The sequence below is a fragment of the Capricornis sumatraensis genome, chromosome 2, assembly GCF_032405125.1.
Source record: "Capricornis sumatraensis isolate serow.1 chromosome 2, serow.2, whole genome shotgun sequence".
Classification (NCBI taxonomy): Eukaryota; Metazoa; Chordata; class Mammalia; order Artiodactyla; family Bovidae; genus Capricornis; species Capricornis sumatraensis.
Window position 1 is genome coordinate 201,389,513 of NC_091070.1, and position 26,835 is coordinate 201,416,347.

The 26,835-nt window shown below is 49.6% G+C and overlaps 4 protein-coding genes across 7 annotated transcripts in view; 2 read left to right on the forward strand and 2 right to left on the reverse strand.

Moving 5' to 3' along the window:
• TESK2 (testis associated actin remodelling kinase 2) overlaps positions 1–11,280 on the forward strand; it is a 103,211-nt gene extending 91,931 nt beyond the window's left edge. Inside the window, exons 5-10 of the mRNA XM_068965719.1 lie at positions 7,284–7,366; positions 7,592–7,676; positions 8,160–8,243; positions 8,450–8,536; positions 9,240–9,357; positions 9,671–11,280. Of these exons, the coding sequence (XP_068821820.1) occupies positions 7,284–7,366; positions 7,592–7,676; positions 8,160–8,243; positions 8,450–8,536; positions 9,240–9,357; positions 9,671–10,395 (1,182 nt within the window). The 3' untranslated portion in view covers positions 10,396–11,280. The remainder of the gene's footprint in view (positions 1–7,283; positions 7,367–7,591; positions 7,677–8,159; positions 8,244–8,449; positions 8,537–9,239; positions 9,358–9,670) is intronic.
• Positions 11,184–14,932, reverse strand: TOE1 (target of EGR1, exonuclease). Of its 4 annotated transcripts, XM_068965722.1 has the most exons (9): positions 14,729–14,932; positions 13,873–14,015; positions 13,746–13,786; positions 13,504–13,600; positions 13,217–13,375; positions 12,687–12,946; positions 12,327–12,486; positions 11,930–12,248; positions 11,184–11,854 (listed from the first exon to the last, which is right to left on the reverse strand). In XM_068965722.1, exons 1-9 carry the CDS (start codon positions 14,778–14,780, stop codon positions 11,544–11,546), a joined length of 1,542 nt encoding a protein of 513 aa, XP_068821823.1. In that variant the 5' UTR covers positions 14,781–14,932; the 3' UTR covers positions 11,184–11,543. The 4 variants fall into 4 exon arrangements, with proteins under 4 accessions (XP_068821823.1, XP_068821822.1, XP_068821821.1 ...); XM_068965721.1 differs by having other exon boundaries at positions 11,184–12,248; positions 13,504–13,558; XM_068965720.1 differs by having other exon boundaries at positions 11,184–12,248.
• MUTYH (mutY DNA glycosylase) lies at positions 14,656–24,351 on the forward strand. Its single transcript, XM_068965724.1, has 17 exons — positions 14,656–15,079; positions 19,993–20,076; positions 20,230–20,356; positions 20,849–21,036; positions 21,126–21,165; positions 21,287–21,360; positions 21,498–21,539; positions 21,622–21,693; positions 21,771–21,884; positions 21,965–22,062; positions 22,145–22,289; positions 22,376–22,439; positions 22,614–22,805; positions 22,910–23,052; positions 23,136–23,288; positions 23,479–23,520; positions 24,220–24,351. The coding sequence occupies exons 3-17, from the start codon at positions 20,236–20,238 to the stop codon at positions 24,349–24,351; spliced, it is 1,620 nt and encodes a 539-aa protein (XP_068821825.1). The 5' UTR covers positions 14,656–15,079; positions 19,993–20,076; positions 20,230–20,235.
• Positions 24,352–25,208: 857 nt separating this feature from the next.
• On the reverse strand, positions 25,209–26,381 carry HPDL (4-hydroxyphenylpyruvate dioxygenase like). Its single transcript, XM_068966753.1, has one exon. It carries the CDS (start codon positions 26,379–26,381, stop codon positions 25,209–25,211), a length of 1,173 nt encoding a protein of 390 aa, XP_068822854.1.
• Positions 26,382–26,835: the final 454 nt, after the last annotated feature.

The following is a 26,835-nucleotide window of genomic DNA, read 5'->3' on the forward strand; positions in this document are numbered from 1 at the left end:
GACTAGGGTACCTAGGTTTTCTGGAGGAACTCATCATATTCCATTCTGTGCCCCCAAAATATTTTATCCCATTGTGCTAGTGTGGTTCTGTCTGGGTTTGTCATATTGTATGTATTGTAAAAATGACTACCCTTTTTGGATCTTTAGGGTAAGACCACTGTCCTTTGGTTTTCCTAGTTGATGGTGGGTGTTCCCATGTCAGCTGGCTTGTGATGAGAAACTAGGAATTTAGGAGAAATAATTCTCTGGTATTACTGGGTGTACTTTCTTGGATCTGAACTTTAGGTGGTGGTGAGAACAATTGACTTTGCAACTGGAAGACAGGCTGGGAACTACACTTTAGGGAATCTCAAGTTGAAGAAAAACAAGCACATTTTATAAGCCAGACCATCCACTTTGAGAGACTGTATTTATTGCCCTTTTATCCAAATGTTTCAGCCTCACAGTGTTGCAGAGATTAAGGAGAGGTTGTATGTTCACACCTAGACCAGAGCAGCCCCACCCAGGAGACCTGTATGGTGGTGACATTGACCCTAAGAATGAGAAGCCCAAGGGAAAAATAAGGCTAAAGGGACAGAGCAGGGCTTTGAAATTTCCAAATTATCTCATTGTCAGCCTTGCATCTGAGTTTGATTTCTTTAAGTGCAATAAAAGGTTTACCTATATTTTAGTGTGTACACTTCCAGTTATTTGATGGTTATACTGTGTCTGTCTCCCCCACCAACTCATGAGTTTCTCAAGTGCTGCTCTTATTCACCTTTTTCCCCCTAGCACCTAACATAGGGCCTGTCAGAGTAGAGGCTTCCTGGCCCTCTTGCAGAAAATGTGCTTGATGGCACAGAGGCCAGAACATCTGCTTGAGAACTGAGATTTTGAGTCCCACATCCAGTTTTATTCCACCTCTTTAAATGACTTCAGTGTTCTTGGGCCCTTAGTGTCCCTAGGCTATTGACATCAGCCCTGGCTTCTCAGACCAGAGCTAATAAGAGGGATTTAAAATAGTGGCAGTGTGTTTCAGGTGGGTAAACCAGGACAGAGAGAAGCATATGCCATTTTCCAAATGATCCTGGGCCTAGAGTAGTGGCAGAGAGGATCCTAGTTTCCAGAGTGCCTACTGAAAGTAGTATTGCCTTTGTAGAATTCATACATCAGTGGTTACTGCAACACTGTTTTCAAGAATGAAAAGTCTGTCAGATATAGCTGTTCAGTCTAATTTTATAACTCCTTCTAAGAAACAGGCTGATTTAGGTTTGTGCAGTGGCAATGCTGATTACTTAGAAGGAAATGGGAGGTTGTGTGGCTTTAAAAACATTCAGTTCTTGGGCTCCATCAAGAAGTGGCAACAGCCACATGCAGGCTAGAAGCAGTTGATTCCACTGTATGTGAGCCTTGCTATTAAGGGCAGCTGAGGAGGGCTTCTTTGTTTGTTTTTAAATATATATATTTTTAAATTAGAGGATAATTACAGTATTGTGATGGTTCTTGCCATACATCAGCATGCATTGGCATTAGCTATACATGTGTCCCCTCCCTCTTGAACGCCCCTCCCAGCTCCCTCCCCATCCCGCTCATCTAAATTTTCACAGAGCACTGGCTTTGGGTTCCCTGTGTCACACATCAAACTCAAGAGAACAGTTTCAGAGACTGAAGAGAACATGAATTAGAAACAGAGTTGAATGCTGGAGGATGTAGAGAGTGTGTGTTAGCGCACTCTGTAGTCATTTTTTATAATGAGAACCATCAACAGCCTTTTGGAACCACTTATACTGTGCTGTTAGAGGAGATAGAAATTACTGGAACCTAATCTGTACCATCCATGGGCTCTGAGTCAAGTTGGAGATACAGATATGTGAGCAGATTACTTTCCAAGAACTATGGAGAAAGTATAGGATCATATGGTGGAATGGAGAGGAAGGGACAGGAACATTAGAGCAAACCAGATAATCTTCTCCAAGTTGGACTCTAGTTGTCTTTGGGACATTTAGGAGGGCAGTTCAATCTCTGATCTGGCTGTGCTGTGAAAAGAAACTTTTAACCTTTCTTGAGACATAGAATCAGTACTTTCTTTCTAACTGGATTTATGGAGTGACTTTGTTGGGGGTAAGGGGAGAGAGGTGTTGGTACACGGAAAGCCATTTTTTGTTGTTATAGAAATAGCTTTAGCTTAGAGCTAACACTTACAAATGGACCTGGCATTTCTCCGTTTGGGTGGTTTCATCCAGTGCCAGTACAGACGTGCAGCTGTCCTAGGAGCCCTCGGGATCTGCTCTCAGGTGTCTCCCCTGGCCCAGTCCTGAAGGGTTTGTGCTGGCTTACAGAAATGCGTTCACGGCCACCTTTTGAATCTGTCAGCTTGGTCCCCATCATGGAGAGTCAAATGGATGATTAGTGTGTGCCTCTTCACTTGCTTTCGAAAGAAGCTTTATTCGTCAGACTTTCACATGACAAACTTTGGCCGAGTTCTTTCTGCATGTCTGTGCTAGGTTAGAGATACAGAGATAATAGGATCAGTCTCTGCCCTTTGAAGAGGCAGACATGTAAGTCTCTCTGCTACTGTGTGATGTATTATAATAGGAGTGAGGACAAAGAGGAATGGGAGCCAGGCGGCAGCAGTGCCTGGGCTCCTTTTTGAACCAGAAAAGGTCACCTCTCACCTCAGGGAAGTCTGACTGGGCCTTTCTTATGTCTGTTGCTTACTCCAGGCATACTTTTGAATAAAGCATTCTTTAGCTTGACTTAATGGACTTTGTATCCCGCACAGCCTGAAAATTAGTCTGGGTTCTTCAGAGCCGCACAGTGGTCTGAGTTCATATTTTATGCTCTGTAGTTAGTCTGTACTGTGGCCATGTCCAAGTTGGTTGAGAAATGCAAGCATTACAGTAGGCGCCCTTGGATTAATCAGCTTTGGAGGTGGGGGCTAGCATCCCAGATGAAGGGGTCTTACTGTACTGCCTGCACAAACAGTGCTGCCTTCTCCATGGGTCTGGGCCTCTGCTTCTGTCTTAAGACTACAGTGTTCCTGCCATAGCCTTGCTGTCTCTAGTGGAAAGCTTTTCAACCAGTTTTTCTGGAAAGGTCAGAATCATTAGGGGGGGATCCTATTAGAATCAGGAGACCCACATCTTTACCACTCATAGTTGTGAGCTTCACTTTTCTCATCTTAAATGTAAAAATCTCAGATCTGCCCACCTGACAAGGTTGTTTGAATCACTTGGACTAGTTTATGAATAGTGTTTTACAATTAATTCGTAAGGTACCACACAGGCAGAAGTAGACAGTCTTTCCCTTGCACAAGCAGCTAGGAAATATTCTCGAGGGCACTTCGCTCTTAAGATATTGCTGCTTTGCTGAATCTTTTAGTATATGGCGTACAGCCTATAGCTATAGGAAGGGACTATAGAAACAGGCACTTAGGTCAAATGCTAAGGTTAGAGAGAAGAGAATGCAAAGGATACTTTGGAAAAGGATATTGAACCTAACCTGAGGGTACAGAGAAGACTTCTTGGAGAAGGTGATGCATGAGCTGAATCTTGAAAATTGAATTCTACTTAGTAAGTATTGTGTGTGTGTGCTTAGTTGCTTAGTCATGTCTGATTCTTTGTGATCCCCTGGACTGCAGCCCGCCAGGCTCCTCTGTCCATGGGGATTCTCCAGGCATAAGTACTGGAGTGCGTTGCCATGCCCTCCTCCAGGGGATTTTTCCCAACCCAAGGATCAAACCCGAGTCTCCCACATTGCAGGCAGATTCTTTATTGACTGAGCCACCAGGGAAGCCCTGGTGTGCGAGACCTGGGTTCAATCCCTGGGTTGGGAAGAGCCCCTGGAAGAGGGTGTGGCAACCCACATTGTGTATGTGGTGGGGTTATATTCCAGATCAGGTCAGACGAACGACATAAACAAAGGCATAGAGACATGAACAGTATGATATGCAGACTGTGAGGCTGAAGTGGTAGGGGATAAGAATTGAAAGCAGAGGAGTCTGATCATATACTATCTAACCTGGATTTTATTTTCTAGATAGGAAATGAAGAACCATTGTAGGCTTCTTTTAAATAACAGCTTTTTTGAGATATTACTCACATAAAATAAAATTCATCCTTCCAAAGTATACATTTCAGTGGTTTTTAGTATATTCAATTATCACCACTATTAATTTCAAATCTTTTCATCGTTCCAAAAGGAAAACCCCATGCCTTGTTCTCCCCTCCCTTCAGCCTTTGGCAACCACTAATCTTTTTTCAGTTTCTATAGCTTTGCTTAATCTGGACATTTCATAGAAATAGAATCATACAATATATTATTGCTGGCTTTTAAGCAGGTGAGTAACACAGATTTGCATTTTACAAAGATCGTGCTGGCAGAAGTGAGGAAGGTGGATTATGGAGATCAAGCCTAGCCTAGGCAGAGACCATGTGGAATATTGGAGTATTCAGAGGAGGACCTGAATTAAGGCAGTAGTCATGGGGATGAAAAAGGAGGGGGCAATTTGAAAACATTTAGAAGCTAAAATTATTTGGAGTTAAGAGTGGAAAGTCTAGGTGAATCCCAAGTTTTTAGCTTAGCAAACTGGGTGGAAAACGGCAGTACTAGCTGACATAAGAATACAGCTAGAGATTTAGTTTTGGGGGAAAAAGATGAGTTCATGTTTGCATATACAGAGTTCAGTGTGAATAATCCAAATGTCGTCCAGATATAGACTGGATATGCAAAGCTGAAGATTGAGAAATAAAGGTCAGTGCTGAGGATATACATTTGGGAGTCATCAGTACAAAAGTGGTAATTAGAAAAGAAATGTGGAATAGTCTCCAGAATAGAGCACAAGGTGTAGGCCTAGGAGAACCCTGAGACCATCACCCTTGGGGGGGATGGGAGGAAGGGCCTGCCCTAGAGTGTTCAGAGTAGCCAGAGGTAGAGAAGGCAATCTACAGTGTCACAGAAGCCAGGAGAGAAGAATCAAAAGCAACAGAAATAGCCTGTACTAGCCTGTGATAGCTAGTCTGTTTGCTCTAGGACCACAATGGCTTAGTCTCTACATGTCCAGCATTGCTAGGATTCCTGAATCATATATAAAAATGCTGAAGGAAATAATCAGCAATGTCAACAGCAGCAAAATCAAGTAATACTAAGGACTGATTTTGTCTATTGAGTTTAATGCCATGGAACTCAGAGGGATCCTCAGGGAGAACACTTCCAGCAGAAGCCAGTGAAAGGGGTGGGAGATGAGGAAGTAAAAACAGCAAGTGTTGCCAGCCAGACTTCACTAGTCTAGACCTCATTAAAGGCAGGCTCAGGAGTTTACTGAAAAACCCCATAGGAGCTAATCCTGGTCAGGGTTCCTCCCCATTTTCCTTATCACCTCAGATACAGACTCCTAAAGTTGGTTCTTTTGGTTTTCAGTATTCCATCTTTGTCTTTGGCTCCAGTGCCTGGCTGCTGGCTATGGAGAAGCTTTAAGATAGGCAGGGGTCACATTCCAAATCAGAGGCAGACTGGGCTAGGCAGGCTCACCCATGTTGTGGGGCCCTGATCAACCTTGCCGTAGCCATCTTTCAGCGGCTCAAGAAGCTACTGTAAGTCACTTCCTCCTGGATGGTTGGTCTACGGTGAGTGTACGAGAGGGCTTCATGACTGTGAAGGTGGGACAGAAATTGAACAGCTTTGATAAGGGCTACCGGCCATGCTGTTCCTTACTGCTGCACCTAAGCTGAATTTCACAGGATTGTTTCTGAAGGCTGTAAAGCCAGTAGTAAACAGGACTTTAGACTGATCCTTGGAGACAGGAGCCTGAGTTGTTGATAAAAGAACAGGGGGAGGGGAGGAAAACAAGCAACAGATCTGAGCCGCCACTGCCTCACAAGCCAGTGCCCAATAGCCTAGACTTTGGCTGTCTAATAGATAGGCTGGCTTAGAACCCATCTTCTCATAGATTGTACAGTCAGGGAGCTGGGTTGGGGGTGGTAGATTGCTGAGCAATCCAGGGGACTGATGGAAGGGCTGAAGCCAGGACAAGCACAAGGACAGGCCTGCTTAGAAGCCAGGGACAGTTATGTCTATCAGGAAATGAGGGCAGTAGATGGTAATGAAATCACAGGCTGCTTCCAGCTCAGAAAAAGAGAGGCCAGAGTAAGGGACTACTTTGTACCTGATGTGAAGTAACCAGGTGACTTAGCAATACCTTGGCAACTATGTGCCAAGGTGAGGAAAAGGGAGGGCTAGAGGGCCTTGCCAGTCCCAGAAATGTCCCTGTGAGCCAAGGATCCCTGCTCTCTGCTGGCCCTGGAGGAAGGGGGATGGAATGAGGCGCCTCCTGAGCCAGAGTGGTGAAGGTCCATTTTGAATGATATTTGGGGAAAGCTCGTTGCTGCTTTATGTTTAGTCATTTGGGTTCATCCTTTCTCTGGAGACAGCAGCATTTGTTCAACAAGCTTGTCTTGAACCTCTCTCATAAATTGAATACTGTGAGGAAGGCCCAAACCCGAATTTGCCCCTGAGAGGCTGATGGCCTCTCTGCTAGGCTGTAAGAGGAAGTGGCAGAGAGGAGTTAATGGAGTTGAGAAAGCTGAAGGTGAGAACTAGAGAGGTCAGGACTGGAAAGGTAAGCTTACCTTAAAGCACACTAAATTTTCTGAGGAAAAAAGAATTGGGAGAATATTCCAAATAGAAAGAAAAAGTAAAAGCAAAGGCAAAGGTTTGAAGGGCCTGTTCAGGCTTGTCTGTAAGAAGTTTGGATGAAGATATGTACATAGGGGCACCAGGGGCTCAGATCACAGAACAGAGCCAGATCATGGAATTTTAATGCCAGAGGAGAGGGTGGTTGTGATCTTGTGGGCAGTGAAAGTTGGTATAGGCTTGGGTACTTGTCCTGTGCATACATTACTTGGCAAGGTCAGGCCTGGTCTTTGAGTCTATGTTCTGAGGGAAGAATGAAGGGAGGTCAGGGTCTGATAACCTGTCTTCTTCCACTAGATTATAAGCTCCAAGAGAACAAGGGTTTCTATTCACTCTGGTATCTTTGATACTTAGAACCTTGCCTAGCACATGGAAAACAAAGATAAATATTTGTGTTTGGAGCATGGTATGAATCCTAGGGCAGCCACCCAAGATCCAGGCCTAATTCATCTCTCACGGCTATCAGAGCCCCACTGGGGTCAGCCCAAGAGCATGATTTCACCAAAAAGCAAAAGGACAAGGTGCCTTGTGGTAGTAGGGAGGGGTGGTGGGAAACTCTATGGCTGGCTGGTCCCCTCTTCTGAGCCGCATGTCTTCTTCTTTGGGAACCCTAGAACTGCCTGATAAAGAGGGATGAAAATGGTTACTCTGCAGTGGTAGCTGACTTTGGCCTGGCTGAGAAGATCCCTGATGTCAGGTGGGTAGCCCTAATGGGTGCTGGGGTCACTGAAGGGACTGAGGCAAAGGGGAAAACTCCAGCATCCTCTTCAGAGGCTAGGACTTGGTCACAGCCCAATCTCAGCTCCCTAAATTCAGTCAATTCTGGTGTGCCCATCCTTGGGGGAGAGAAATTCCCAATAGTCAGATCTCCCATTGCACCCACCAGTGGCAAGCTCATTTTCCATACAATCTTACCCCACAGCACGGGAAGCGAGAAGCTAGCTGTGGTGGGCTCACCCTTCTGGATGGCACCTGAGGTTCTCCGAGATGAGCCCTACAATGAAAAGGTAAGTCTGGGGAAGGTGAGTCTGGGGACCCCAAGGCCTGATTCTCTGTAGAATCCATTCTTAGCATCAAGTATCTTGGATCACCCTTCACATATAGGGTAAGGATCTATATCCTTCCTGCAAAATCAGCACTGGTACCTGTCAGCTGCCTGGTGAATGAACTGAATGAAATATGGTCAGTATTTCATTCCACTTCCTGATGGCTCAGTGGTTAAGAATCCCCCTGCAAATGCAGATGTGGGTTTGATCCCTGGGTCAGGAAGATCTCCTGGAGTATGAAATAGCAACCCACTCCAGTATTCTTCCCTGGGAAATCCCACAGAGGAGCCTGGCGGGCTACAGTCCAGAGTCACAAAGAGTTAAGACATGACTGGGCAACTGAGCACGTGGTCAGTAGAGCCCAAGCCTGGGCTAGTGAACATGAGAGGCAGAAACCCCACCTCTTACCCCATCGAGGGAAACTGAGATCTCACTACCCACCAGGCCGATGTGTTCTCTTATGGTATCATCCTCTGTGAGATCATCGCCCGCATCCAGGCTGATCCAGACTATCTTCCCCGAACAGAGGTGAGCTCCAGGATGGGGATCAGTGTGCCACTGGGATGGGGCTGCTTTCAAGGCCATGGAATTTTTTATTTTCTTGGGGTGGAGTTCCTGGAACTTAGTCTGTGGCTTCTTCTCTGGGGCAGTTCTCCACCTCTCCTGAGCAGGCCAACATGGGTGGAGGGGTTAATGACCTGTCCCTGCTCCTTCTCCACCATACCCATCCACAGAATTTCGGACTAGACTATGATGCTTTCCAGCACATGGTGGGAGACTGTCCCCCAGACTTCCTGCAGCTCACCTTCAACTGCTGTAATGTGAGTATCTTTTTCTCCTGGCCTTTGGTTGGGGCTGGCTGAACCCTGTTCACCTGGTTAGGACCACAGGGAGAGGCTGCTAATTAGCCTTATGAGGGACTTCTTTCTCAATGATGAGTGGCAGTGCCTATGTTCCTTCCTCTGTGCCTGTTGGACTCTGGCCCAGAGCCTTGGACCAAGGAAAGGGAAATTGCTTTGTATTATCCAGTCCTCAGCTTGTAATGTAAACCTACTACACCTTTTCTTGGATATTGATGGAGCTTTGGTCAGGTTTTAGTTGGACCATGCATCCAACTGGTCCAAGGCCCATAAGAAAGGCTCTTGTTCACATTTTAGGTCTGGGGCCGCGCCTACCAGTTATGACTAAGGGGTAGCTGGGACTGGTCCAGGTGGCTTCCAGAAACATGTTAGCTGCAGAACTCAACAAAGAATAGAACCAACCAATGTGAACACCCACTTTTGGAGGGTTCTATGCCAAACAAGGGGACAAGACATAGAAAGGCTGCTGTGATAGGGGAGGGTACTAGACAATAGCATCTTCCCTGACCTTCACTCTGGGGCTCAGTCTTATGGTCTGGAACCTTCAGAAAAGATCTCTTAGATATACATCTGACTCTCAAAAGATGCCAGAAACAGACTCAAATGCCATCCTCGGGATGGAAGATAGGAGGTCAGGGCTAATGGCTGCTGTGGATGACTACAGATGGACCCCAAACTACGCCCATCCTTTGTGGAGATTGGGAAGACCTTGGAGGAAATTCTGAGCCGCCTACAGGAAGAAGAGCTGGAGAGGGACAGGAAGCTGCAGCCCACAGCCAAGGGTAAGAAATGAAACCAGAATGTCCAGCCTGAACCCATGGGAGGATATTAGGATGGTGGGGGGGCAAAAGGGCTTCCACTCTAGGGCTGTGATCACAGGATCCCATGTACAGAAGAAAGGCAAAAAAGCAGGGGATGATGGGAAAAGTCATAGAGCTCTGCGCTAGCATACCGCCTCCCTTCTGAGTCTGTTTTCTCATTGTTGAATGGGGACAACAGTATCTACCTTTGCTTTCTCAAGTGGTAACACATTGTGTACGATACTGCTTCTGTTTGTTACGACTAGAAACGCTGACTTGACTCACTATTCTTCAGGACTCTTGGAGAAAGGACCTGGGGTGAAGCAACTGAGCTTACTGGATGACAAGATACCTCCTAAGTCCCCACACCCAAAACGTACCATCTGGCTGTCTCGAAGCCAGTCAGACATTTTCTCCAATAAGCCCCCACGTACAGTGAACGTCTTGGATCCCTACTACCAGCCACAGCGAGTTGGTGCTGCCCGAGCCCCCAAAATCAACCCTTTCAGTGCTCGCCAGGACCTCAAAGGTGGCAAGATCAAGTTCTTTGACCTGCCCAGCAAATCTGTCATCTCCCTGGTATTTGACCTGGATGCACCAGGGCCTGGAACGATGCCCATGGCTGACTGGCAGGAGCCCCTGGGCCCACCTGCTCGCCGGTGGCGTTCTTTGCCTAGTTCACCCGAGTTCTTGCATCAGGAGGCTTGTCCATTTGTGGGCCGGGAAGAATCACTATCTGATGGGCCCCCACCACGCCTCAGCAGTCACAAGTACAGAGTAAGGGAGATCCCACCATTCCGAGCATCTGCCCAGCCAGCTGCTCCAGCCCATGAGGCCATGGACTGCTCCAACCCCCAGGAAGAAAATGGTTTTGGGCCCAGGCCCCAGGGAGTCAGTCCATGCCTTGCAGGTGACCCTGAGGAGATGGAGGTGGAAGAAGAAAGGCCAAGAGACTCGGCTCCAGTCCCCTTCTCTGTCTCAGGCATGGGCCTGAGGACCCAGGGAGAACAGGATGGGTGAGCAGAGTTCATCCCCACCTCACCTTGGGGACAGACCTTCAGCTGAAGCCACAGGGCCCCCTTGGTGCAAAGCCTAGACTCTTCCCCAGGGCCCACAGAGCACGCAAGCTAAGCCAAGCCAGACTCATCTGTGAGGCTCCCACTGCCCAGTGGCTATGTGAGGTGAAGTAGCCATGAGAGACATTCCTAGTTAGGGCCAATGGCTGATACGAAGCCTCTGAAATCCAGCAAGGAGCTCTGGCTCCCACCAGATCCCCAAGACTTCCCAACAGGACCAGAGGATTCCTAGTTCCTGTGAGCTGGCAGGCAGCTATTACCCCAGGTTCTTCTCCTACCCCGGGTCTGTTTCTTGCCCTTTCCTGGGACATATAAGCTAATGGATGGAACCTGGAGCTGACCAGGAGATCATAAAGGGCATGGCTATTTCTCAGACCTGAAGACTGGGGTGCTTCTTGCCAGAATGTCTAAGACACTTGAATAATAATTGCTGTTTGCACTTACTGCACAGCCAGACCATGTCACTACATTTCTATGCAAGGCAAGGCAGAGTGGTGGTCGTGGCTCTCAGCTAACCTATTCAAAGATCTTTTCCAGTTGATTAATCTATTTTCATATTTATGAAGGAGTCTTAATGTTCTGCCCTAAAAGACTTTCAACCTTGTGGTTGGGAGTGGGGCTGATTTTGTAGGCCCTAGGGCCTGCTCTGTGAATTTGTCGACACATGATACACCCAACTGGTTTATACATGGACTGATTTCTTCCCTTTCTGCTATGGCCGGAGCTATGGGAACAGTCTGTCCTAATAGAACCACAATAAGAAATAACCAAAGATGAAGCTGGTCAGATATTTTCATATCTTGTTTCTGATTTTCTTTTTTTTTTGGTAAAACTTTCCCAGGACACTTTGAGATTTAAAAATGAATAAAGTCGGTGTTACAGGTGCTGGTCAGCCTTCTTACTTGTACCCTTGTTCTTCAGCCTCTGGGGTAAAGGCAGAAATGCCAGAGCAGTGCAACAGTATCTCTGCCAGGACCCCATCCTTTCCTCGAGTAGTTGGGATTAAGTCACTCACAGGCTAAAGGGATCCAGACCCCTCTGATCCACTCTCAGCTTCTCTTCCTAAGCCCTGAGTGCTGCATAGAAGTTGGGTCAGCTGCTGCCCCAAGCCAGCTTCATCTTCTGGTTGTGGGCTTTGGAAGAACGGGAAAACTGGCTCTTAACCACTGTGAGGGGGACAGCTTTGCCACTCAGGTATACCTTGTTGTGACATTCAGGTAGCCATGGTTCAGAGCTACAAGGCTGGGATCCTTGGCTCACTCCCACATAGGCCATCACATAACCTGTCATAAAGGCATCAAAACCAGCCCGATGCAGTCCATCCCCAGGCACTGGGTTAGGACTGACTTGCCTCTCTGGCGCTTCTGAGGTGGCCATGTCAGTTGTGACTTCCCTCTCTGGCACTTCTGAGGTGGCCATGTCAGTTGTAACTTGCCTTTCTGGCACGTCTGAGGTGGCCATGTCAGTTGTGTCAGCACTTGTTGCTTTAGGCTCCATCTCCAGGTCATTTGTGTGACCTTGCCCTGAGCCAGGCTGGGTCCCAGTCTCATCCTCAGCCACCTCCTGCTCAGTTTCCTCAGGCTTGAGGTTGTCCTTACAGACCTGCTTGGTGGGAGGACTGTCTTCAGCTTCCCTAGAAGGCTGTTTCCCAGGCAGGCCCAACAAAGCCCTCCGCCGTTTTTCCTTACGTCGTCTCCGTCGCCTCTTGTCCTCCAGCGCAGCTTCATCAGTGTCAATGATAAGGTCAATATCATGGGACCGAGGACACTGTGGTCCCAGGGGGCACCAACCATAGGCCTAGAGGTAGGAAAGAAGCTTAGAGAGGGTTTCCAGGCATCAAAGTCCCTTCCCCAGTAAATGGGCAGGTGTGCTCACCGAGAAGTTGTCACAGATGCTGGTGGAATGAGTACGATAGGTGGGGGGCGGCGCACAGCAGCGGTAGTCAATATGGGCCCTCATGCTAGAAGGATAGCTGCAGAACTCCAGGGTCAGATGTGGGCTGCCAGCTGCCCGCTGCTTCCCATTTTCCCGCTCACTGCAACATAACAAAAGGATATAGGTCCACTAGCATGTAAGCTCCGTGAGAGTAGGGGTTTTTGTCTGTTCTGTTCACTGCTGAACCCTTGGCACTAAAGCAGTGCCTGGCCCATGGTAGGCACTCACTGAATATCTTAAGTGAATGAAATAATCAGGTTTATGCCAGGCCCCACCCCGTTCCCTCAACCAGTCCCTCACCATTTCCGGAAGGCATATTCTAGGTAGGAGGCCAGAAAGCGGGCATGAAACTCAGCAGCATATTTGGTGTCATAAATGCCAGCGGGGAACATTTCACAAAGGTCAGCAGTGAAGGTTCCCAAGTTCTCAGGCAGGTGTGCATAAAAGTTCTGGTAGAGGAACACCAAGTCTATCAGACCATTGTGTAGTACCAGGGGCCGGCGGGCCCGGATCAGCTCCAGGAACAGTGTCCTCACTGACTGCCTTTGACTCTCATCACCCTAGGTGGAAAGAAAGGGGTCATCAAGAAGGATAGAGTGCCTTAGGGAACCTCTTTTGCAGGACACCTGTCCCAGGCAGCCTCACCTGGAAAGTTCTCCCTTGCTTTCATCTAATTTACTGCTATTCACCAGTATATCAATCTTGTTTCTCCAGCTCTGTCACTGGTGAGTCCCGATACTCCCTAAGAAGCAGATCCTCCCCAGTGTACCCAGCCTAGAGTAGTAAGAAATGAATTCACAGAAGAGGCAGTCTCAAGGCTGAAGATCTACCTTGTCATTGCCCTTGTGGTAGGGGATTCCCTGAGCGTACTGCCGGTTGAAGTTGAAGCCATGCTGTACCAGGAACTGCACAGACTTTGGTTCTATGACATACTCTTCCATGCACAGTAGGGTCAGATTGAACACTTGGGCCAGGTATGAGTGTTCACCCTGGGAGAAAAAGAGATTCTGCTACATCCAGCCTTAGGAGAAAAAAACCTCATAGCTGATGTTCCTCAGTATCTTAATCCCTCCTTCCCTTGCCACAGATCTGGGATGGGGGTAAGAGTAACCCATACCTTGTCTGGCTGCTGCTTGAAGCAGGCGAGGCCCAGGGAGAGGATGGAACGGGTCCTGGCAGCATGACACACGGCCTTGTAACGTTCCTCGATGCACCTTGGGGTTGGGTTTGGGGGTGGCTGTGGCTGGGAGTTAGCCTCATGAAAGACCCAAACCACCCAGGACTGTGACCTCCACTCCAGGATTGAGGTCTGCCCTTCCTGGCAAGGCTAGGACTAAAGAGATCAGGGCTTATACTTACTGGTTCAGCAAACATTTTCTGTCCCCAAGCCCACTCAGTTCCTATGGATCAGTAAAGGGAGAGCTGTTAGGTTCTGCAGTACCAGCCCTTTAACCACCACCTGCTCTCCCAGTTCCCTAGCTCTCACCGTGTCCACAGCCACAAAGTTAGCCGTCTTTATGGCCAGGAGGAGGGATGGCCACATCTCCTTGAAGTTGTCACTTTGCACATCCACCACGGGAACCTGGACTACTAGCTCCTCCCCAGATTTTGTGCTTTGGCTGACACCATCTGGAGATAAGAAGGGTGATGGATATTAATGCTCAGGAAAGAGCCAAGGGAACAGAAACCAAGCTAGGCCATGGCTAGGGGCAGCTTCCCCCTCAAGAGTTATACTGCATATGCTTTATACACAGGATTGGAGTGAACAGTGCCCTGAATTTGGGGAGAGAAAGCTTGGGTCTTCCAGTGGTTGATGTAAAATTCTAGGAAAATATTTCCCCTTAGCATCAAAATCTGTAAAAGTGGAAGACTGAAACTAGATAATCTGTTGAGGTTCCTTTTCCCCATATCCTGCAGGAAATACTTTGCAAGGTTTGAGGACTTCAGGCCCGTTGATATCCCACAACGCTCTGTAACCGTTCCCATGGTGCCTCAGCCACAAGCGGCAGTAGCCAGGTTGCGCCAGAGCCCAATAGATAACGCCCCAATCCGTCCCACTTCCTGTGCACCACAACTCCCAACCTCCCCCAATAAACAGCGCTTTCAACTCCAAACTACATCTCCCGAGATGCCCCCACTGGTCCAAACTAGCCCAACACTACAGGCTTTTGGAGGTGGGACCGCGGTGCACACCGGGACATGTAGTCTCCTCGTGGCTGATTCAAAAGGAAGGCGCAAGTCCTCTGAAACTTGAGGCCGGTTTCTTAGCACTACGAGTCCGAGGCCCTCTGCTGCCTCGGAGCGCACAGGCTTTGAAAACGGCCCCTGGGAAAGCCACTCACCGTCTGAGACCGCGGGAGCTGAGGCTGCGCCATCGTCACTCTCGGCGGCCATGACACCACGGGTCCCTCGCCAGTATAGTCAGTCACTGGGCACGGGGGACTTCCGCTTCTTCTCCTGTCTTGGTTCCCGCAGTCGGGGATGGGGCGGGGTCTCATGCCCAGAATGGCCGAACGGTCGGACTTCCTTTAAGATCTGGGTCTGATGCGGAAGAGGCAGCCTGGCGCGGAAGAGGCAGCCTGGCGCGCGCTGGAATCCTATTGGCCGGCGTGGATCGGCTCGCCGCCAAAATTGGCCGGGGCCACGCCCCCTGGAGTTCGCCGTTGAGCTTGGCGCGGGAGATCACGCGGGAGGTAATTCCTTCTTCCCGTGCGACCCGGCGGGAAAGCAGGCTTTCGCGTTACGCTGTCTTCATCGACTCTGCCCCGGGTGGGGGTTGGGGCTTTTATGTCTGTGGAGGATGAGATGATACCTGAGCTAAGCTTAAAGCAACCGTAGGAGTTATGCAGACTAGAGAGTGTGCGGGGGAAAAAGGATTTGGGAAAAGGCAAGCTCCTAGGAAGGGTGGAGAGCTGGTTGCATTGCAGCAAGTGAAAGGAGCCGGGGAGGGGGACAGGAGATGAGGCTGCGGAGGGTGAAAGCGACCGCTGGCGGGGACACTTTTGGAACAATAGACGCGCGTGATAATAAGGACTTGAATTAAGCTCCAGCAGTGACAGCTTGTAAGCAATTAGGAGTTATAGTTGTTCCTGAGGGGTTTTGGATTTGATTTCTGCTACTGAGAGTTGTCTCTACCGTAGAGCAGAACTTTCCCAAGAGTTCCACCAAGGACTCCACCTTTTCTCTCTCTGATTATTTGCTGTTTCCAGTTCATCCTTTCTCTCTACTGAATCTTTTTGTCATCTTTCTGAATTGTTTGGATTTCTCCCATTCTGGAAAAAAGGGGTACATTTTATGCAATTTGCCTGGCACTGTGCACAACAGTCAACAAAAGACAGCCAAGTTTCTTTCATGGAATTTTACAGTTAAGTGGGGAAAGCAGACACTGATCAAAGAATCACAAATAAACATGAAAATATGATTGATATAAGAGCAACAATGGAGAAGTACAGAAGAGGGTAAGACTATTGGGGGGTATCTGATTTGGACATTTAAGTCTAGACCTGAAGAGTGAATAAATGTTAGGTAAAACAGAAGAGCTGTTCAAGCAGAGGAAATGAACTAGGTGAGGCCTCAAGGTGGACAGACACTTTGGGAATTGAAGCAACTATTTCAGGCAAACATGGCTGGGCTTCCCTGGTGGCTCAGAGGTTAAAGCGTCTGCCTGCAATGTGGGAGATGAGTTGGATCCTTGGGTTGGGAAGATCCCTTGGAGAAGGAAATGGCAACCCACTCCAGTATTCTTGCCTGGAGAATCCCATGGAGAGAGGAGCCTGGTAGGCTACAGTCCACGGGGTCACAAAGAGTTGGACACGACTGAGGGACTTCACTTTCACGGCTGGAGTGCAGTGGGTGAGGGGATGAGGCAGGTTGAGCTGTTTGTATCCCGCAAAGATACATTAAGAGAATTGGCTCCTGAGAGCAATGGGTGTGACAGCCAAAGTCCTCCAGTGGCCTACAAGGTACTTTGTAATCCTATTCCCCCCACCTTGTTTGAAATGGCACCCACTCCAGTATTCTTGCCTGGAGAAGTTCATGGATAGAGGAGCCTGGAGGGCTACAGTCACAAAATGACTGAGCCACTTTCAGTTTCCCCTTCTTTACCTCTTTGACCTCACCTACTACTCACCCCTTCCATTTCTAACCACACTGACTTCCTAAGTCTGCAAACACACCAGGAATCCTGCTTAGGGCCTTTGGACTAGCTTCTCAGGATGCCTTTCCCACAGGTAGTCATCCATATGAATAACTCCTTTAACTGCTTTAAGTCATTGGTCAAGTATTGCTCTAACAAGGCCCACCTTGACCACGTTCTTTAACATTGCGACATTCCACCACCCTCACTTATTTCTTATCCCCTTCACAAGTCTACTTTGACTGTTTATGCCAGTTTTTATCACCTAACATCCTATATAATTGGCTGATTTTGTGCATTATTTTTTGTAGACCCCATAAACTCTATGAAGGCCCAAACCTTTGATGTTTTATTTATTGAAGTATTCCAAGTACCTAAAACTGCTTGGCACATAGTAGGCACTCCATAAGGAATTATGGAAGTCAGTGAGTTTGGTCAAGGAACTTTTGCTAGGAAGTGGGTGTGTCTTGTGGATGGGATTGGAGGAAGAAGAGAGAACATTCCTCCATATAATGGGATAAAGGAGAAGGAAAGTGCAGATGGAGGGAAGTTTATGCATTGGTTCTTTTTTTCTGAAGGCAGAAGCAAGCTCTTTTGATGAAAATGAGGTGTGAAGCATAGCTAGAATATGGAAGCAGCCTAGATGTCCATCAACACATAAGTGGATAAAGAAGTTGTGGTATATATACACAATGGAATATTGCTGCTAAGTCACTTCAGTAGTGTCTGACTCTGTGCAACCCCATAGATGGCAGCCCACTAGGCTCACCTGTCCCTGGGATTCTCCAGGCAAGAACACTGGAGTGGGTTGCCATTTCCTTCTCCAATGCATGAAAGTGAAAAGTGAAGCTGCTCAGTCGTGTCCAACTCTTAGCAACCCCATGGACTGCAGCCTACCAGGCTCCTCCATCCATGGGATTTGCCAGGCAAGAGTGCTGGAGTGGGGTGCCATTGCCTTCTCCGAATGGAATATTACTCATCCATAAAAAGGAACACATTTGAGTCAGTTCTAAAGAGGTGGATGAACCTAGAACCTATTATACAGAGTGAAGTGAGTCAGAAAGAGAAATACTGTATTCTAACACATATATGGAATCTAGAAAAATAGTACGAAAAATTTATTTACAGGGCAACAGTGGAGAAACAGATATAGAGAATAGACTTATGGACACTGGAAGAGGGGAGGAGAGGGTGAGATATATGGAAAGAGTAACATGGAAACTTATATTACCATATATAAAATAGATAGCCAAGGGGAATTTGCTGTATGGCTCAGGAAACTCAAACAGGGGCTCTGTATTAACCCAGAGGGTTGAGATGGGAAGGGAGTTTCAAAAGGGAGGGATATATGTATACCTATGGCTGATTCAAATTGCCAACATCCGCTGGATCATCGAAAAAGCAAGAGTTCCAGAAAAACATCTATTTCTGCTTTATTGACTATGCCAAAGCCTTGGATCACAATAAACTGTGGAAAATTCTGAAAGAGATGGGAATACCAGACCACCTGACCTGCCTCTTGAGAAACCTGTATGCAGGTCAGGAAGCAACAGTTAGAACTGGACATGGAACAACAGACTGGTTCCAAACAGGAAAAGGAATATGTCAAGGCTGTATATTGTCACCCTGGTTATTTAACTTATATGCAGAGTACATCATGAGAAATGCTGCGCTGGAGGAAGCACAAGCTGGAATCAAGATTGCCAGAAGAAATATCAATAACCTCAGATATGCAGATGACACCACCCTATGGCAGAAAGTGAAGAAGAACTAAAGAGCCTCTTGATGAAAGTGAAAGAGGAGAGGGAAAAAGTTGGCTTAGAGCTCAGCATTTAGAAAACTAAGATCATGGCATCCGGTCCCATCACTTCATGGCAGATAGATGGGGAAACAGTGGAAACAGTGGCTGACATTATTTTTCTGGGCTCCAAAATCACTGTAGATGGTGATTGCATCCATGAAATTAAAAGATGCTTACTCCTTGGAAGGAAAGTTATGACCAACCTAGACAGCATATTAAAAAGCAGAGACATTACTTTACCAACAAAGGTCCAACTAGTCAAGGCTATGGTTTTTCCAGTGGTCATGTATGGATGTGAGAGTTGGACTATAGAGAAAGCTGAGCACCAAAGAATTGATGCTTTTGAAGTGTGGTGTTGGAGAAGACTCTTAAGAGTCCCTTGGACTGCAAGGAGATCCAACCAGTCCATCCTAAAGGAGGTCAGTCCTGGGTATTCATTGAAAGGACTGATGTTGAAGCTCAAACTCCAATACTTTGGCCACCTAATGTGAAGAGCTGACTCATTGGAAAAGACCCTGATGCTGGGAAAGAGTGAGGGCAGGAGGGGAAGGGGACGACAGAGGATGAGATGGTTGGATGGCATCACTGAATCGATGGACATGGGTTTGGGTGGATTCCGGTAGTTGGTGATGGACAGGGAGGCCTGACATTCATGGGGTTGCAAAGAGTCAGACGTGACTGAGCAACTGAACTGAATGGCTGATTCATGTTGTGGTTTGACAGAGAACAGCAAAATTCTGTAAAGCAATTACCCTTTAATTTAAAAAAGAGAAAATCAGATGTGAAGCAAAAAGTTTGAGGAGAGGGTTTGAACCAGAGTTTCAGCAGGGACTGCAGCAGAGCCAAGTATAGCTCTGCAGGCAGACCTTTGGAGTTTGAATCAAAAAGTTGCTTGATCACAAGCGTCAGCTTCCTCGTAACTGAAATGGAGGTAATCCTAGAACATACCTCATGAGATTGTTAAAGAGACTGAATAAGAACTCTGGCATGTATAACACTCACTAACTTAGCTGTTAGATAAAAGGTAAAATCAGCAGCCAGAACAGTTAGGGAGCAGTGAAGATCAACCAGATGTTTTCTCATTACTAGTGGATAGGCAGCTGTGATTTACTGAATCAGTAGAAGACTAGAAATAAAAATAGCTCATTTCCCCCTCTTCCCAACTTGCCATCTGCTCTCAGGCAAATCTTTTACCCTCTCTGATCCTTAGTTTTTCTGTTTTCTTTTTCCCTTTGCATTTTATTTTTAAAATCGTCACTGAGGTTTCTCCTTTCTATAGGATGAAGGTTTAGACTAGATGATTACTAAAGGCTGTTTCACAGATCACCAGTCCAGGTTCAATGCATGAGACAGGGTGCTCAGGGCTAGTGCACTGGGATGACCCAGAGGGATGGGATGGGGAGGGAGGTGGGAGGGGGGGTTCAGGATGGGGAACACATGTAAACCCATGGCTGATTCATGTCAATGTATGGCAAAAACCACTACAATATTGTAAAGTAACTAGTCTCCAATTAAAATTTAGGAAAAAAAAAAAAAAGCTGTTTCAGTGTAAATGTGCTACATCTCTAAGGAGATAAACCTCTTACACCTGAGCTCCCAGGGATACACATATGCTCCTGCACAGGCGGCTTTGGTCCTTGACTCAGCCCAGCTCTTATTTATGTCTCCAGGTGTATACTAATGCTGGTTCTACTAAGGCTACTTGCAGAAGTTCAGCCCTACTGGTCATACCTCAGTACCACAGCCAGCCAAGAGTAAGTAAGCCCGTGAGCATCCGGGGGGTGCTTGAGAAAAGCTAGACACTTTATATGAATGGTGTGGGGAGGGAGGTAGCTTTACCCTCTACAGGACCCTAAGATTCAGCCTCATGGTGACTGACATACTTTGGCTGGGCCATTCTGTTCTAGCTGATCATGAAGAAGCCACGAGCAGCTGTGGGGAATCGAAGTGGTCGCAGGAAGCAGGCATCCAGCCAGGAGGGAAAGGAGAAATGTGCCTTTGGCAGCAGCCAGGCCAAGCCGTCTGCCCCCAGTGGTGAGGATCTGGGTCCTAATCAGACTCAGGGGCTGGTTTAATTGGCCGTGAAAGGGGGCAAATTCAGGCTGAGAAGAGAGCATGGTATGTATCAAGTCATTAGGGGACTAATTAAGGATCTAATTCTGACTTTGCTCTGTACTTTGGGATAATTGCTCTGTATAAGATGCGTTCTATCAGTGACATGGAGCAGTAGTTTGTGCATTTCCTTCCTCACTTGGCTTTCATGGGATCCAACGAGTTTATCAGCCTGAACGTGTTCTGTGAATGGGAAGGCCCTCCACAGGTGTATGTTTGGCAGAAACTTGGATTTTCATTATGATCCAGAGACAAAGGAGCCAGGGGTACCTCCCTGGGGAAATAAAGGCTAGAAACTTGACGTAGGCTACGAAACCCTGGAGCCTTCCGGTCTGAGCTCAATCAAGGGATTGGAGTGGGAGTGTCCACTTAAGCCTTAAGTGGACAGCCTAAAACCAGGCCTCTGGTGCACAGCCTGTGCAGGGATGATCCCTGAGTTTTCTGAAACCCCAGCAGGGCCGGCCAGGCAGCAGAAGGCGTTATTGCAGGCCTCTGTCTCCCCATACCATCTATTCAGAGATGTGGCCGAGGTCACAGCCTTCCAGGAGAGCTTGCTGGGCTGGTATGACCGAAAGAAGCGGGACCTACCCTGGAGAAGGCTGGTAAGAGGACAATGGATGTGAGGGGGTAGGTAGGAGACTGGTGCCCAGCGCCTTCCACACTAACTGTCCATCTGGGATTGCATTGACAGGTGGAGGGTGAGGTGGACCTAGACAGGCGGGCATACGCTGGTGAGTACATCTCCTTGGAGCAGGGCTGCTTTGCCTAGACGACCTCAGGTTCGGGGTCTAGGAGCTGTGGGCTAAGAGTAGGGCAGCCAGCGGTGTCCTCATGCCAGCCCCTCTTCCCCAGTGTGGGTCTCAGAGGTCATGCTGCAGCAGACCCAGGTTGCCACGGTGATCAACTATTATACCCGATGGATGCAGGTGACTTCCGGGAACAAAGGGATGGGTCAGTCATGGTCCAGACCCCAGATGACTCCTTGGGGGTGGGGATAAAATAAGGCCTTCTCCACTTCCTTCACCTTTGGCCTCATCTCTTTTTGTCTGCCTTTGGGCTGTAGAAGTGGCCAACGCTGCAGGACCTGGCCAGTGCTTCCCTGGAGGTGAGAACCACCCTAGGGTAGGGGGAATGGGGACTACTGAGGACCGATCCCTGACCCCTCTGACCTCTGACCTCACGCACAGGAAGTTAACCAACTCTGGGCCGGCCTGGGCTATTACTCTCGAGGCCGGTGGCTACAGGAAGGAGCCCGGAAGGTAAGGGGTTGACGAGGGGTCTGGAAGCTCCAGGACCTTGGGTGCCTCGTAACCATGAACCTTCCCATTCTAATCAGGTGGTAGAGGAGCTAGGGGGCCACATGCCACGTACAGCAGAGACCCTGCAGCAGTTCCTACCTGGGGTAGGGCGGTACACAGCCGGAGCTATTGCTTCCATAGCCTTTGGCCAGGTGAGCCCACCACCCACCCCCATATTGTACATGCCCACCTTCCTCCCAGACCAGGCTGACTCTGGACTCCTTTGTGCCAGGCCGCCGGAGTGGTAGATGGGAACGTCATACGGGTGCTGTGCCGTGTCCGAGCCATAGGTGCTGATCCTGGCAGCACTCTTGTCTCCCAGCACCTCTGGTAGGATACTAGGGTAAAGGGGAAGATTGGAAAAGGTGTCTCCAAAGGGTCTTTGGCTCAGAGCAATATTCCCTTCTTGTAGGAGCCTAGCCCAGCAGCTGGTGGACCCAGCCCGGCCAGGGGACTTTAACCAAGCAGCCATGGAGTTGGGGGCCATAGTGTGCACCCCGCAGCGCCCACTCTGCAGCCACTGCCCTGTGCAGAGCCTGTGCCGGGCACGCCAGAGGGTGAGCCGCCCAAGGAAGGGAGGCAGTAAGGGGTCCTAGGGAGTGACCACTGCCCCATGGCATCCTGCCCTGTCTGTGCCTCTCAGGTGGAGCGGGAGCAGCTCTCAGCCTCACAGAGCCTGCCTGGCAGTTGTGATGTGGAGGAGTGTGGTGAGTGGCAGCCCCAGCCCTTCCCTGTGCTGTCAGGGAGGTGCCTGTGGCAGCCTCATTCCCTTTTATCCTACAACTGAGTCAGATTCTACAGAGCTGGGGCAAAGACCTGTTCTTTGGACTTGGCACCTGAGCCCACTCGGCCTGAGTGAGGCTCTTGATCTCTCTTCCCAGCTCCCAACTCTGGACAATGCCCACTGTGTGCGCCTCCCACAGAGCCCTGGGACCAAACCCTGGGAGTAACCAACTTTCCCAGAAAGGCCAGCCGCAAGCCCCCCAGGGAGGAGTGCTCTGCCATCTGTGTTCTGGAGCAGCCCAAGGCTCTTGGGGGTGCCCGCATTCTGCTGGTGCAGAGGCCCAACTCAGGTACCTGGACCCTGGGAGTGCAGCGAGGTGGCGTGAGCAACAGGGAAGAAATGGAGGCAGCAGCAGCTAAGGCCCCACCCACGCCTGGCTGCCCTTCCTCTCAGGTCTGCTGGCAGGACTGTGGGAGTTCCCATCGGTGAGTGTGAATGCGGAAGCCTCAGGGCAGCATCAGCGGGAGGCCCTGCTGCAGGAACTGCAGAGTTGGGTGGGGCCCCTCCCGGACATGCGCCTTCAGCACCTGGGGCAGGTGAGTGAGGAGAGAAGTGACCAGGAATGATGACTTCTGTGGCCACATCTCCAGGTCTGTTTCAGCCTCTTGGCACCCCCTAGGTGGTCCACACCTTCTCTCACATCAAGATGACATACCAAGTATACGGTCAGGTCCTGGAAGAACACACCCCAGTGACCATTGTACCACCTGGCGCTCGCTGGCTGACCCGGGAGGACTTTCACACTGCAGCTGTCTCCACCGCCATGAAAAAGGCACTACCTTTGTTGTCTTTGTTGTGTTTTTTCCTGTTCCCTGCATGTTCTGAGTAAACCTGTTACTATGTAAACAAATGAAAAACATATCTTAAACAAAAGGGCTGGGGCATGAAGTTAAGGGTAGAATACAGAGGTTTGTCTCTTTGCGGGAAAGATGCCAGCCCTGCACTTCCCTCTTCTCGTCTAGGTATTCCGCATGTATGAGGGCCAACAGCCTGGCACCTCCAAGGTGAGTCTCTTGGCCCTCACCCAGCCATCTCTCCCCAGGGCCAAATCTACAGGTTTTCAGTGAGTTAAGTGATGCATGTTTGGGTGAACAGTCTGCATGACAGAGTTCACTGGGGCAAGAGGAATAGTTCTTGACCTGAAGACCTTACAGGTAGAGAGGGGACAGGAGCAAATGATGGAGACAGTAGAGTCACAGTGTGTGAAATGTTTGTACTTAGTTTTGTGGGATATGAAGTGGGGAGCTGTCATTTCTATCTGGGAGACAAGAATCAGGAATGGATGCTTGGAAGAAGCAGCTGGTAATCTAGGTCCTAGAACTAAATCATTTTCTCCAGGTTTGGAAGGAGAATCAGCAGTAAAGATATTCTTTCCTGGCCCGAGAGTTGTATGAGCCAAGGTGAAGTACCATACAGCCTGTGAGCTGTTGGATTAGTTGGAGTTGTTAGCAGGACTGGCCCAGGCCAGTGAAGGCCCTGAAGGATTTTAGGTGGAGAGAGGAGTCAGATTTGCCTATTAGGAAGACTACCTCAGGCTGCCTTTTAAAGAATTGATTGATTGAAGAGTTAGACACTGGAAACAGGATGGAAGCTTTACAGTATTAAGGCTAAAATCTGAGCTAGATCAGTGGTATGGGGGGGCGAGGTGGAAGGAAGACTCTCTACTGTCACCTCGGTGTTTCCTTCCTTCGTCTTCTGCACAGGGTTCCAAAAGATCCCAGGTGGCCACCCTGTCCAAACGGAAAAAGCCCAGTCCAGGCCAGCAAGTCCTGGAGAGTTTCTTTCGGCCCCACGTCCCCACTGATGCACCCAGCCTCAACACTGCAGCCCAGTGATGCCTCCACCCTGCTGAGAATCCTGTTTAATAAAATGCTTATTTTTGTAGTCATTCTGGAGGCTTCCCACCCTCTCCTGACCCCCTTCATTCCTCACCTCTGAGGGACCCAGAAAGTGGTAGAGCTCTGTTTGGTGCTGACCTCTGTTGAGCTCCTAGCCAGCCCTGGGCAAATGGAGGAGGGGGGTGTTCTGTCCTCCTCCAACCCCAGAAAGGGAGAAGGCAGCTGTAGGGAGCCCTGCCAGTGGCTTACATCCAGCGCTCGCCGGCCAGGTCTCTGATTGGAGCTGCGTTATCACCCTAGAGCAGGTGGTTGGGCTTAGCCCTGACTCAGCCCCTCCTTCCTTCAGTGGCTTCTCCCTAGGGAGCAGGGAAGCACAGAGGAGAATTTATTTTGCCTTAGACTCCTGTGCTCAGTGACTCTTTGGCGACCCCGTGGACTGTAGCCCACCAGGCTCCTCTATTCATGAAATTTTCTAGGCAAAAATGCTGGAGTGGGTTGCCATGTAGATAATTTGTTTAGGGATACATTATATATGGAGCGAAACTGCAGGAAAACAAGTTTTTAATCATAATATTGGAGGTGTGGTGGAGAGAAATGAGGTCAGAAAGACATAAGGAGGATTCAGAAATACTGATTATGTTTAATTTCCTAATCATATAATTCTGCTATTCTTTACACTTTGCATATATATTAGATACAGACAATATGAGAAATACTTCACAGTTAAAAAAATCCCACCTCTCTGGACCCCTGTGAGAGTTTCAGCTTCTGGCAGGTACTGATGAGATGGAAGCCCCTAAAGACAAAAGCATTTACTCCAGGCCTCTGTGAATGTCCCTCAGTTCCAGCAGGCCCTATGCTGAACTTTCCAGTGTGCCGGGACAGCCGGCTGCATCCAGCTTGGGCCCTTTGCAGGCTTCTTGGACCCTGGCAGCTTGCTCCTGCACAGACTGCCACAGGGCCCGAATGTTGCCCTGGCCGAAGCCAGTGGCCCCCTGTCTCTGGATCAGCTCCAGGAAGAAAGTGTCCTCCGCAAACAGGGACTTGGTGAAGACCTGAAGCAGAAACTCGCCTCTGTCACCATCTAGCAAGACTCCCTGTTGGGCCAGCAGGTTAGGCTCCTGCCCTGCAGCCAGGATCTGCTCCTCCTTGCCTGGCTGCTGGTAGTAGGCCTTAGGAGGAGTCAAAAGCTGACCCCCAGCCCCTGCCACCCCTTCAATGGCTTCCTTGATACTGGGTGTGTACAGCCCCACGTGCTGCAATCCAGGTCCCCTGTTCCGGGCCAGAAACTGCTCCACCTGGTCCTGTCCGCTGGTGGCCCTTGGCAGGGACTCTGCCAGCACAAGGGTGGGGACAGCACAGCCAACAGGGCCCTGCAGGGCGGTGAGCCTTAGCCCGCCAAGCCCAGACCCTGCTGCCACCTCCAGGCCCAGCTCTGGATCCTCACCTGGGCTCAGTGGCAGGTGGTGAAAGCCTAGACAGTCGTGGAACCAGTGCATCAGTTTTGGGGAGCTGCTGGGGTTGCAGGCCAAGGTCAGGTGATCCACATGGCTGAACCAGCCGGGGCCGGGTGCCGAGGGCACAGGACTAAAGCCAGGCAGGAAGGGCCCACTGAAGCCAGTGCGCTCCAGCAGAGTCAGGCTGAGGTTGCCTGCCGGCGAGCTGACCACGGCATAGGTGGCAGCGCCCTGCTCATCTCGCACGCTGACAGGGGGCACCGGCACTCTGCAGCCCAGCGCCGCCAGCGCCCGGGCGGCAGCACCCGCGTCGGCCACGTCGAAGCACAGGTTTGTGGCGCTGGGTATCCCATGATGCGGGTCCAGGCCATACAGCGGCTCCCTGGGGCCCGCGCCCTCATTCACCAAGAAGACAGCGTCGCCGCTGCACAGAGCCAGTTGCCTCCAGCCGTCTGCTTCCCGCACTGCCAAAGGCTGAAAGCCAAAGAGGCGCTGCAGATCCCGGGCGAGGGCTAGCCCTGCCGGCACGTGGAAGGCAATATGACACAGACGGCGGACGGGCGCGGCCATAGCGGTCTGGATGGCGACCCTGGCCTGTCCTTCCCCTGGGGATGCTCACTTGTTCAGGACTCCGAGACGCTCAGTCTTGTCGTCGGAAGCCTGTGGAGTCCAATTTTGCCGGCAAAGCACCTTCCTCGATCTTTTTCTGGCAGAGGCCGCAGACGGACCCCCTTGGGGGCTTGCAGTTCGTGCTGCCGAGCTACCGCAAACTGGAGCTGCCTGGGGACCACCAAGTCTGAGCTGCGGCTTTTGAGAACCACGTGGAGGCACGGCAGGGAAGGGGCGGGAGAAGGGGCGGAGCCAGTGGCTGCAGCTGCCATGCTCCACCTTCTGCTCAGCGTGTGTCGCAGACGGTAACCCGGGGACACAGGACTGCCCCCTCCCACGGCCTCTGGCTGGGCCTCACCCTTGAGCACTGACCTTCCCATGGCCTCTGTCTGGGCCACACACCCTTGGGCACTGA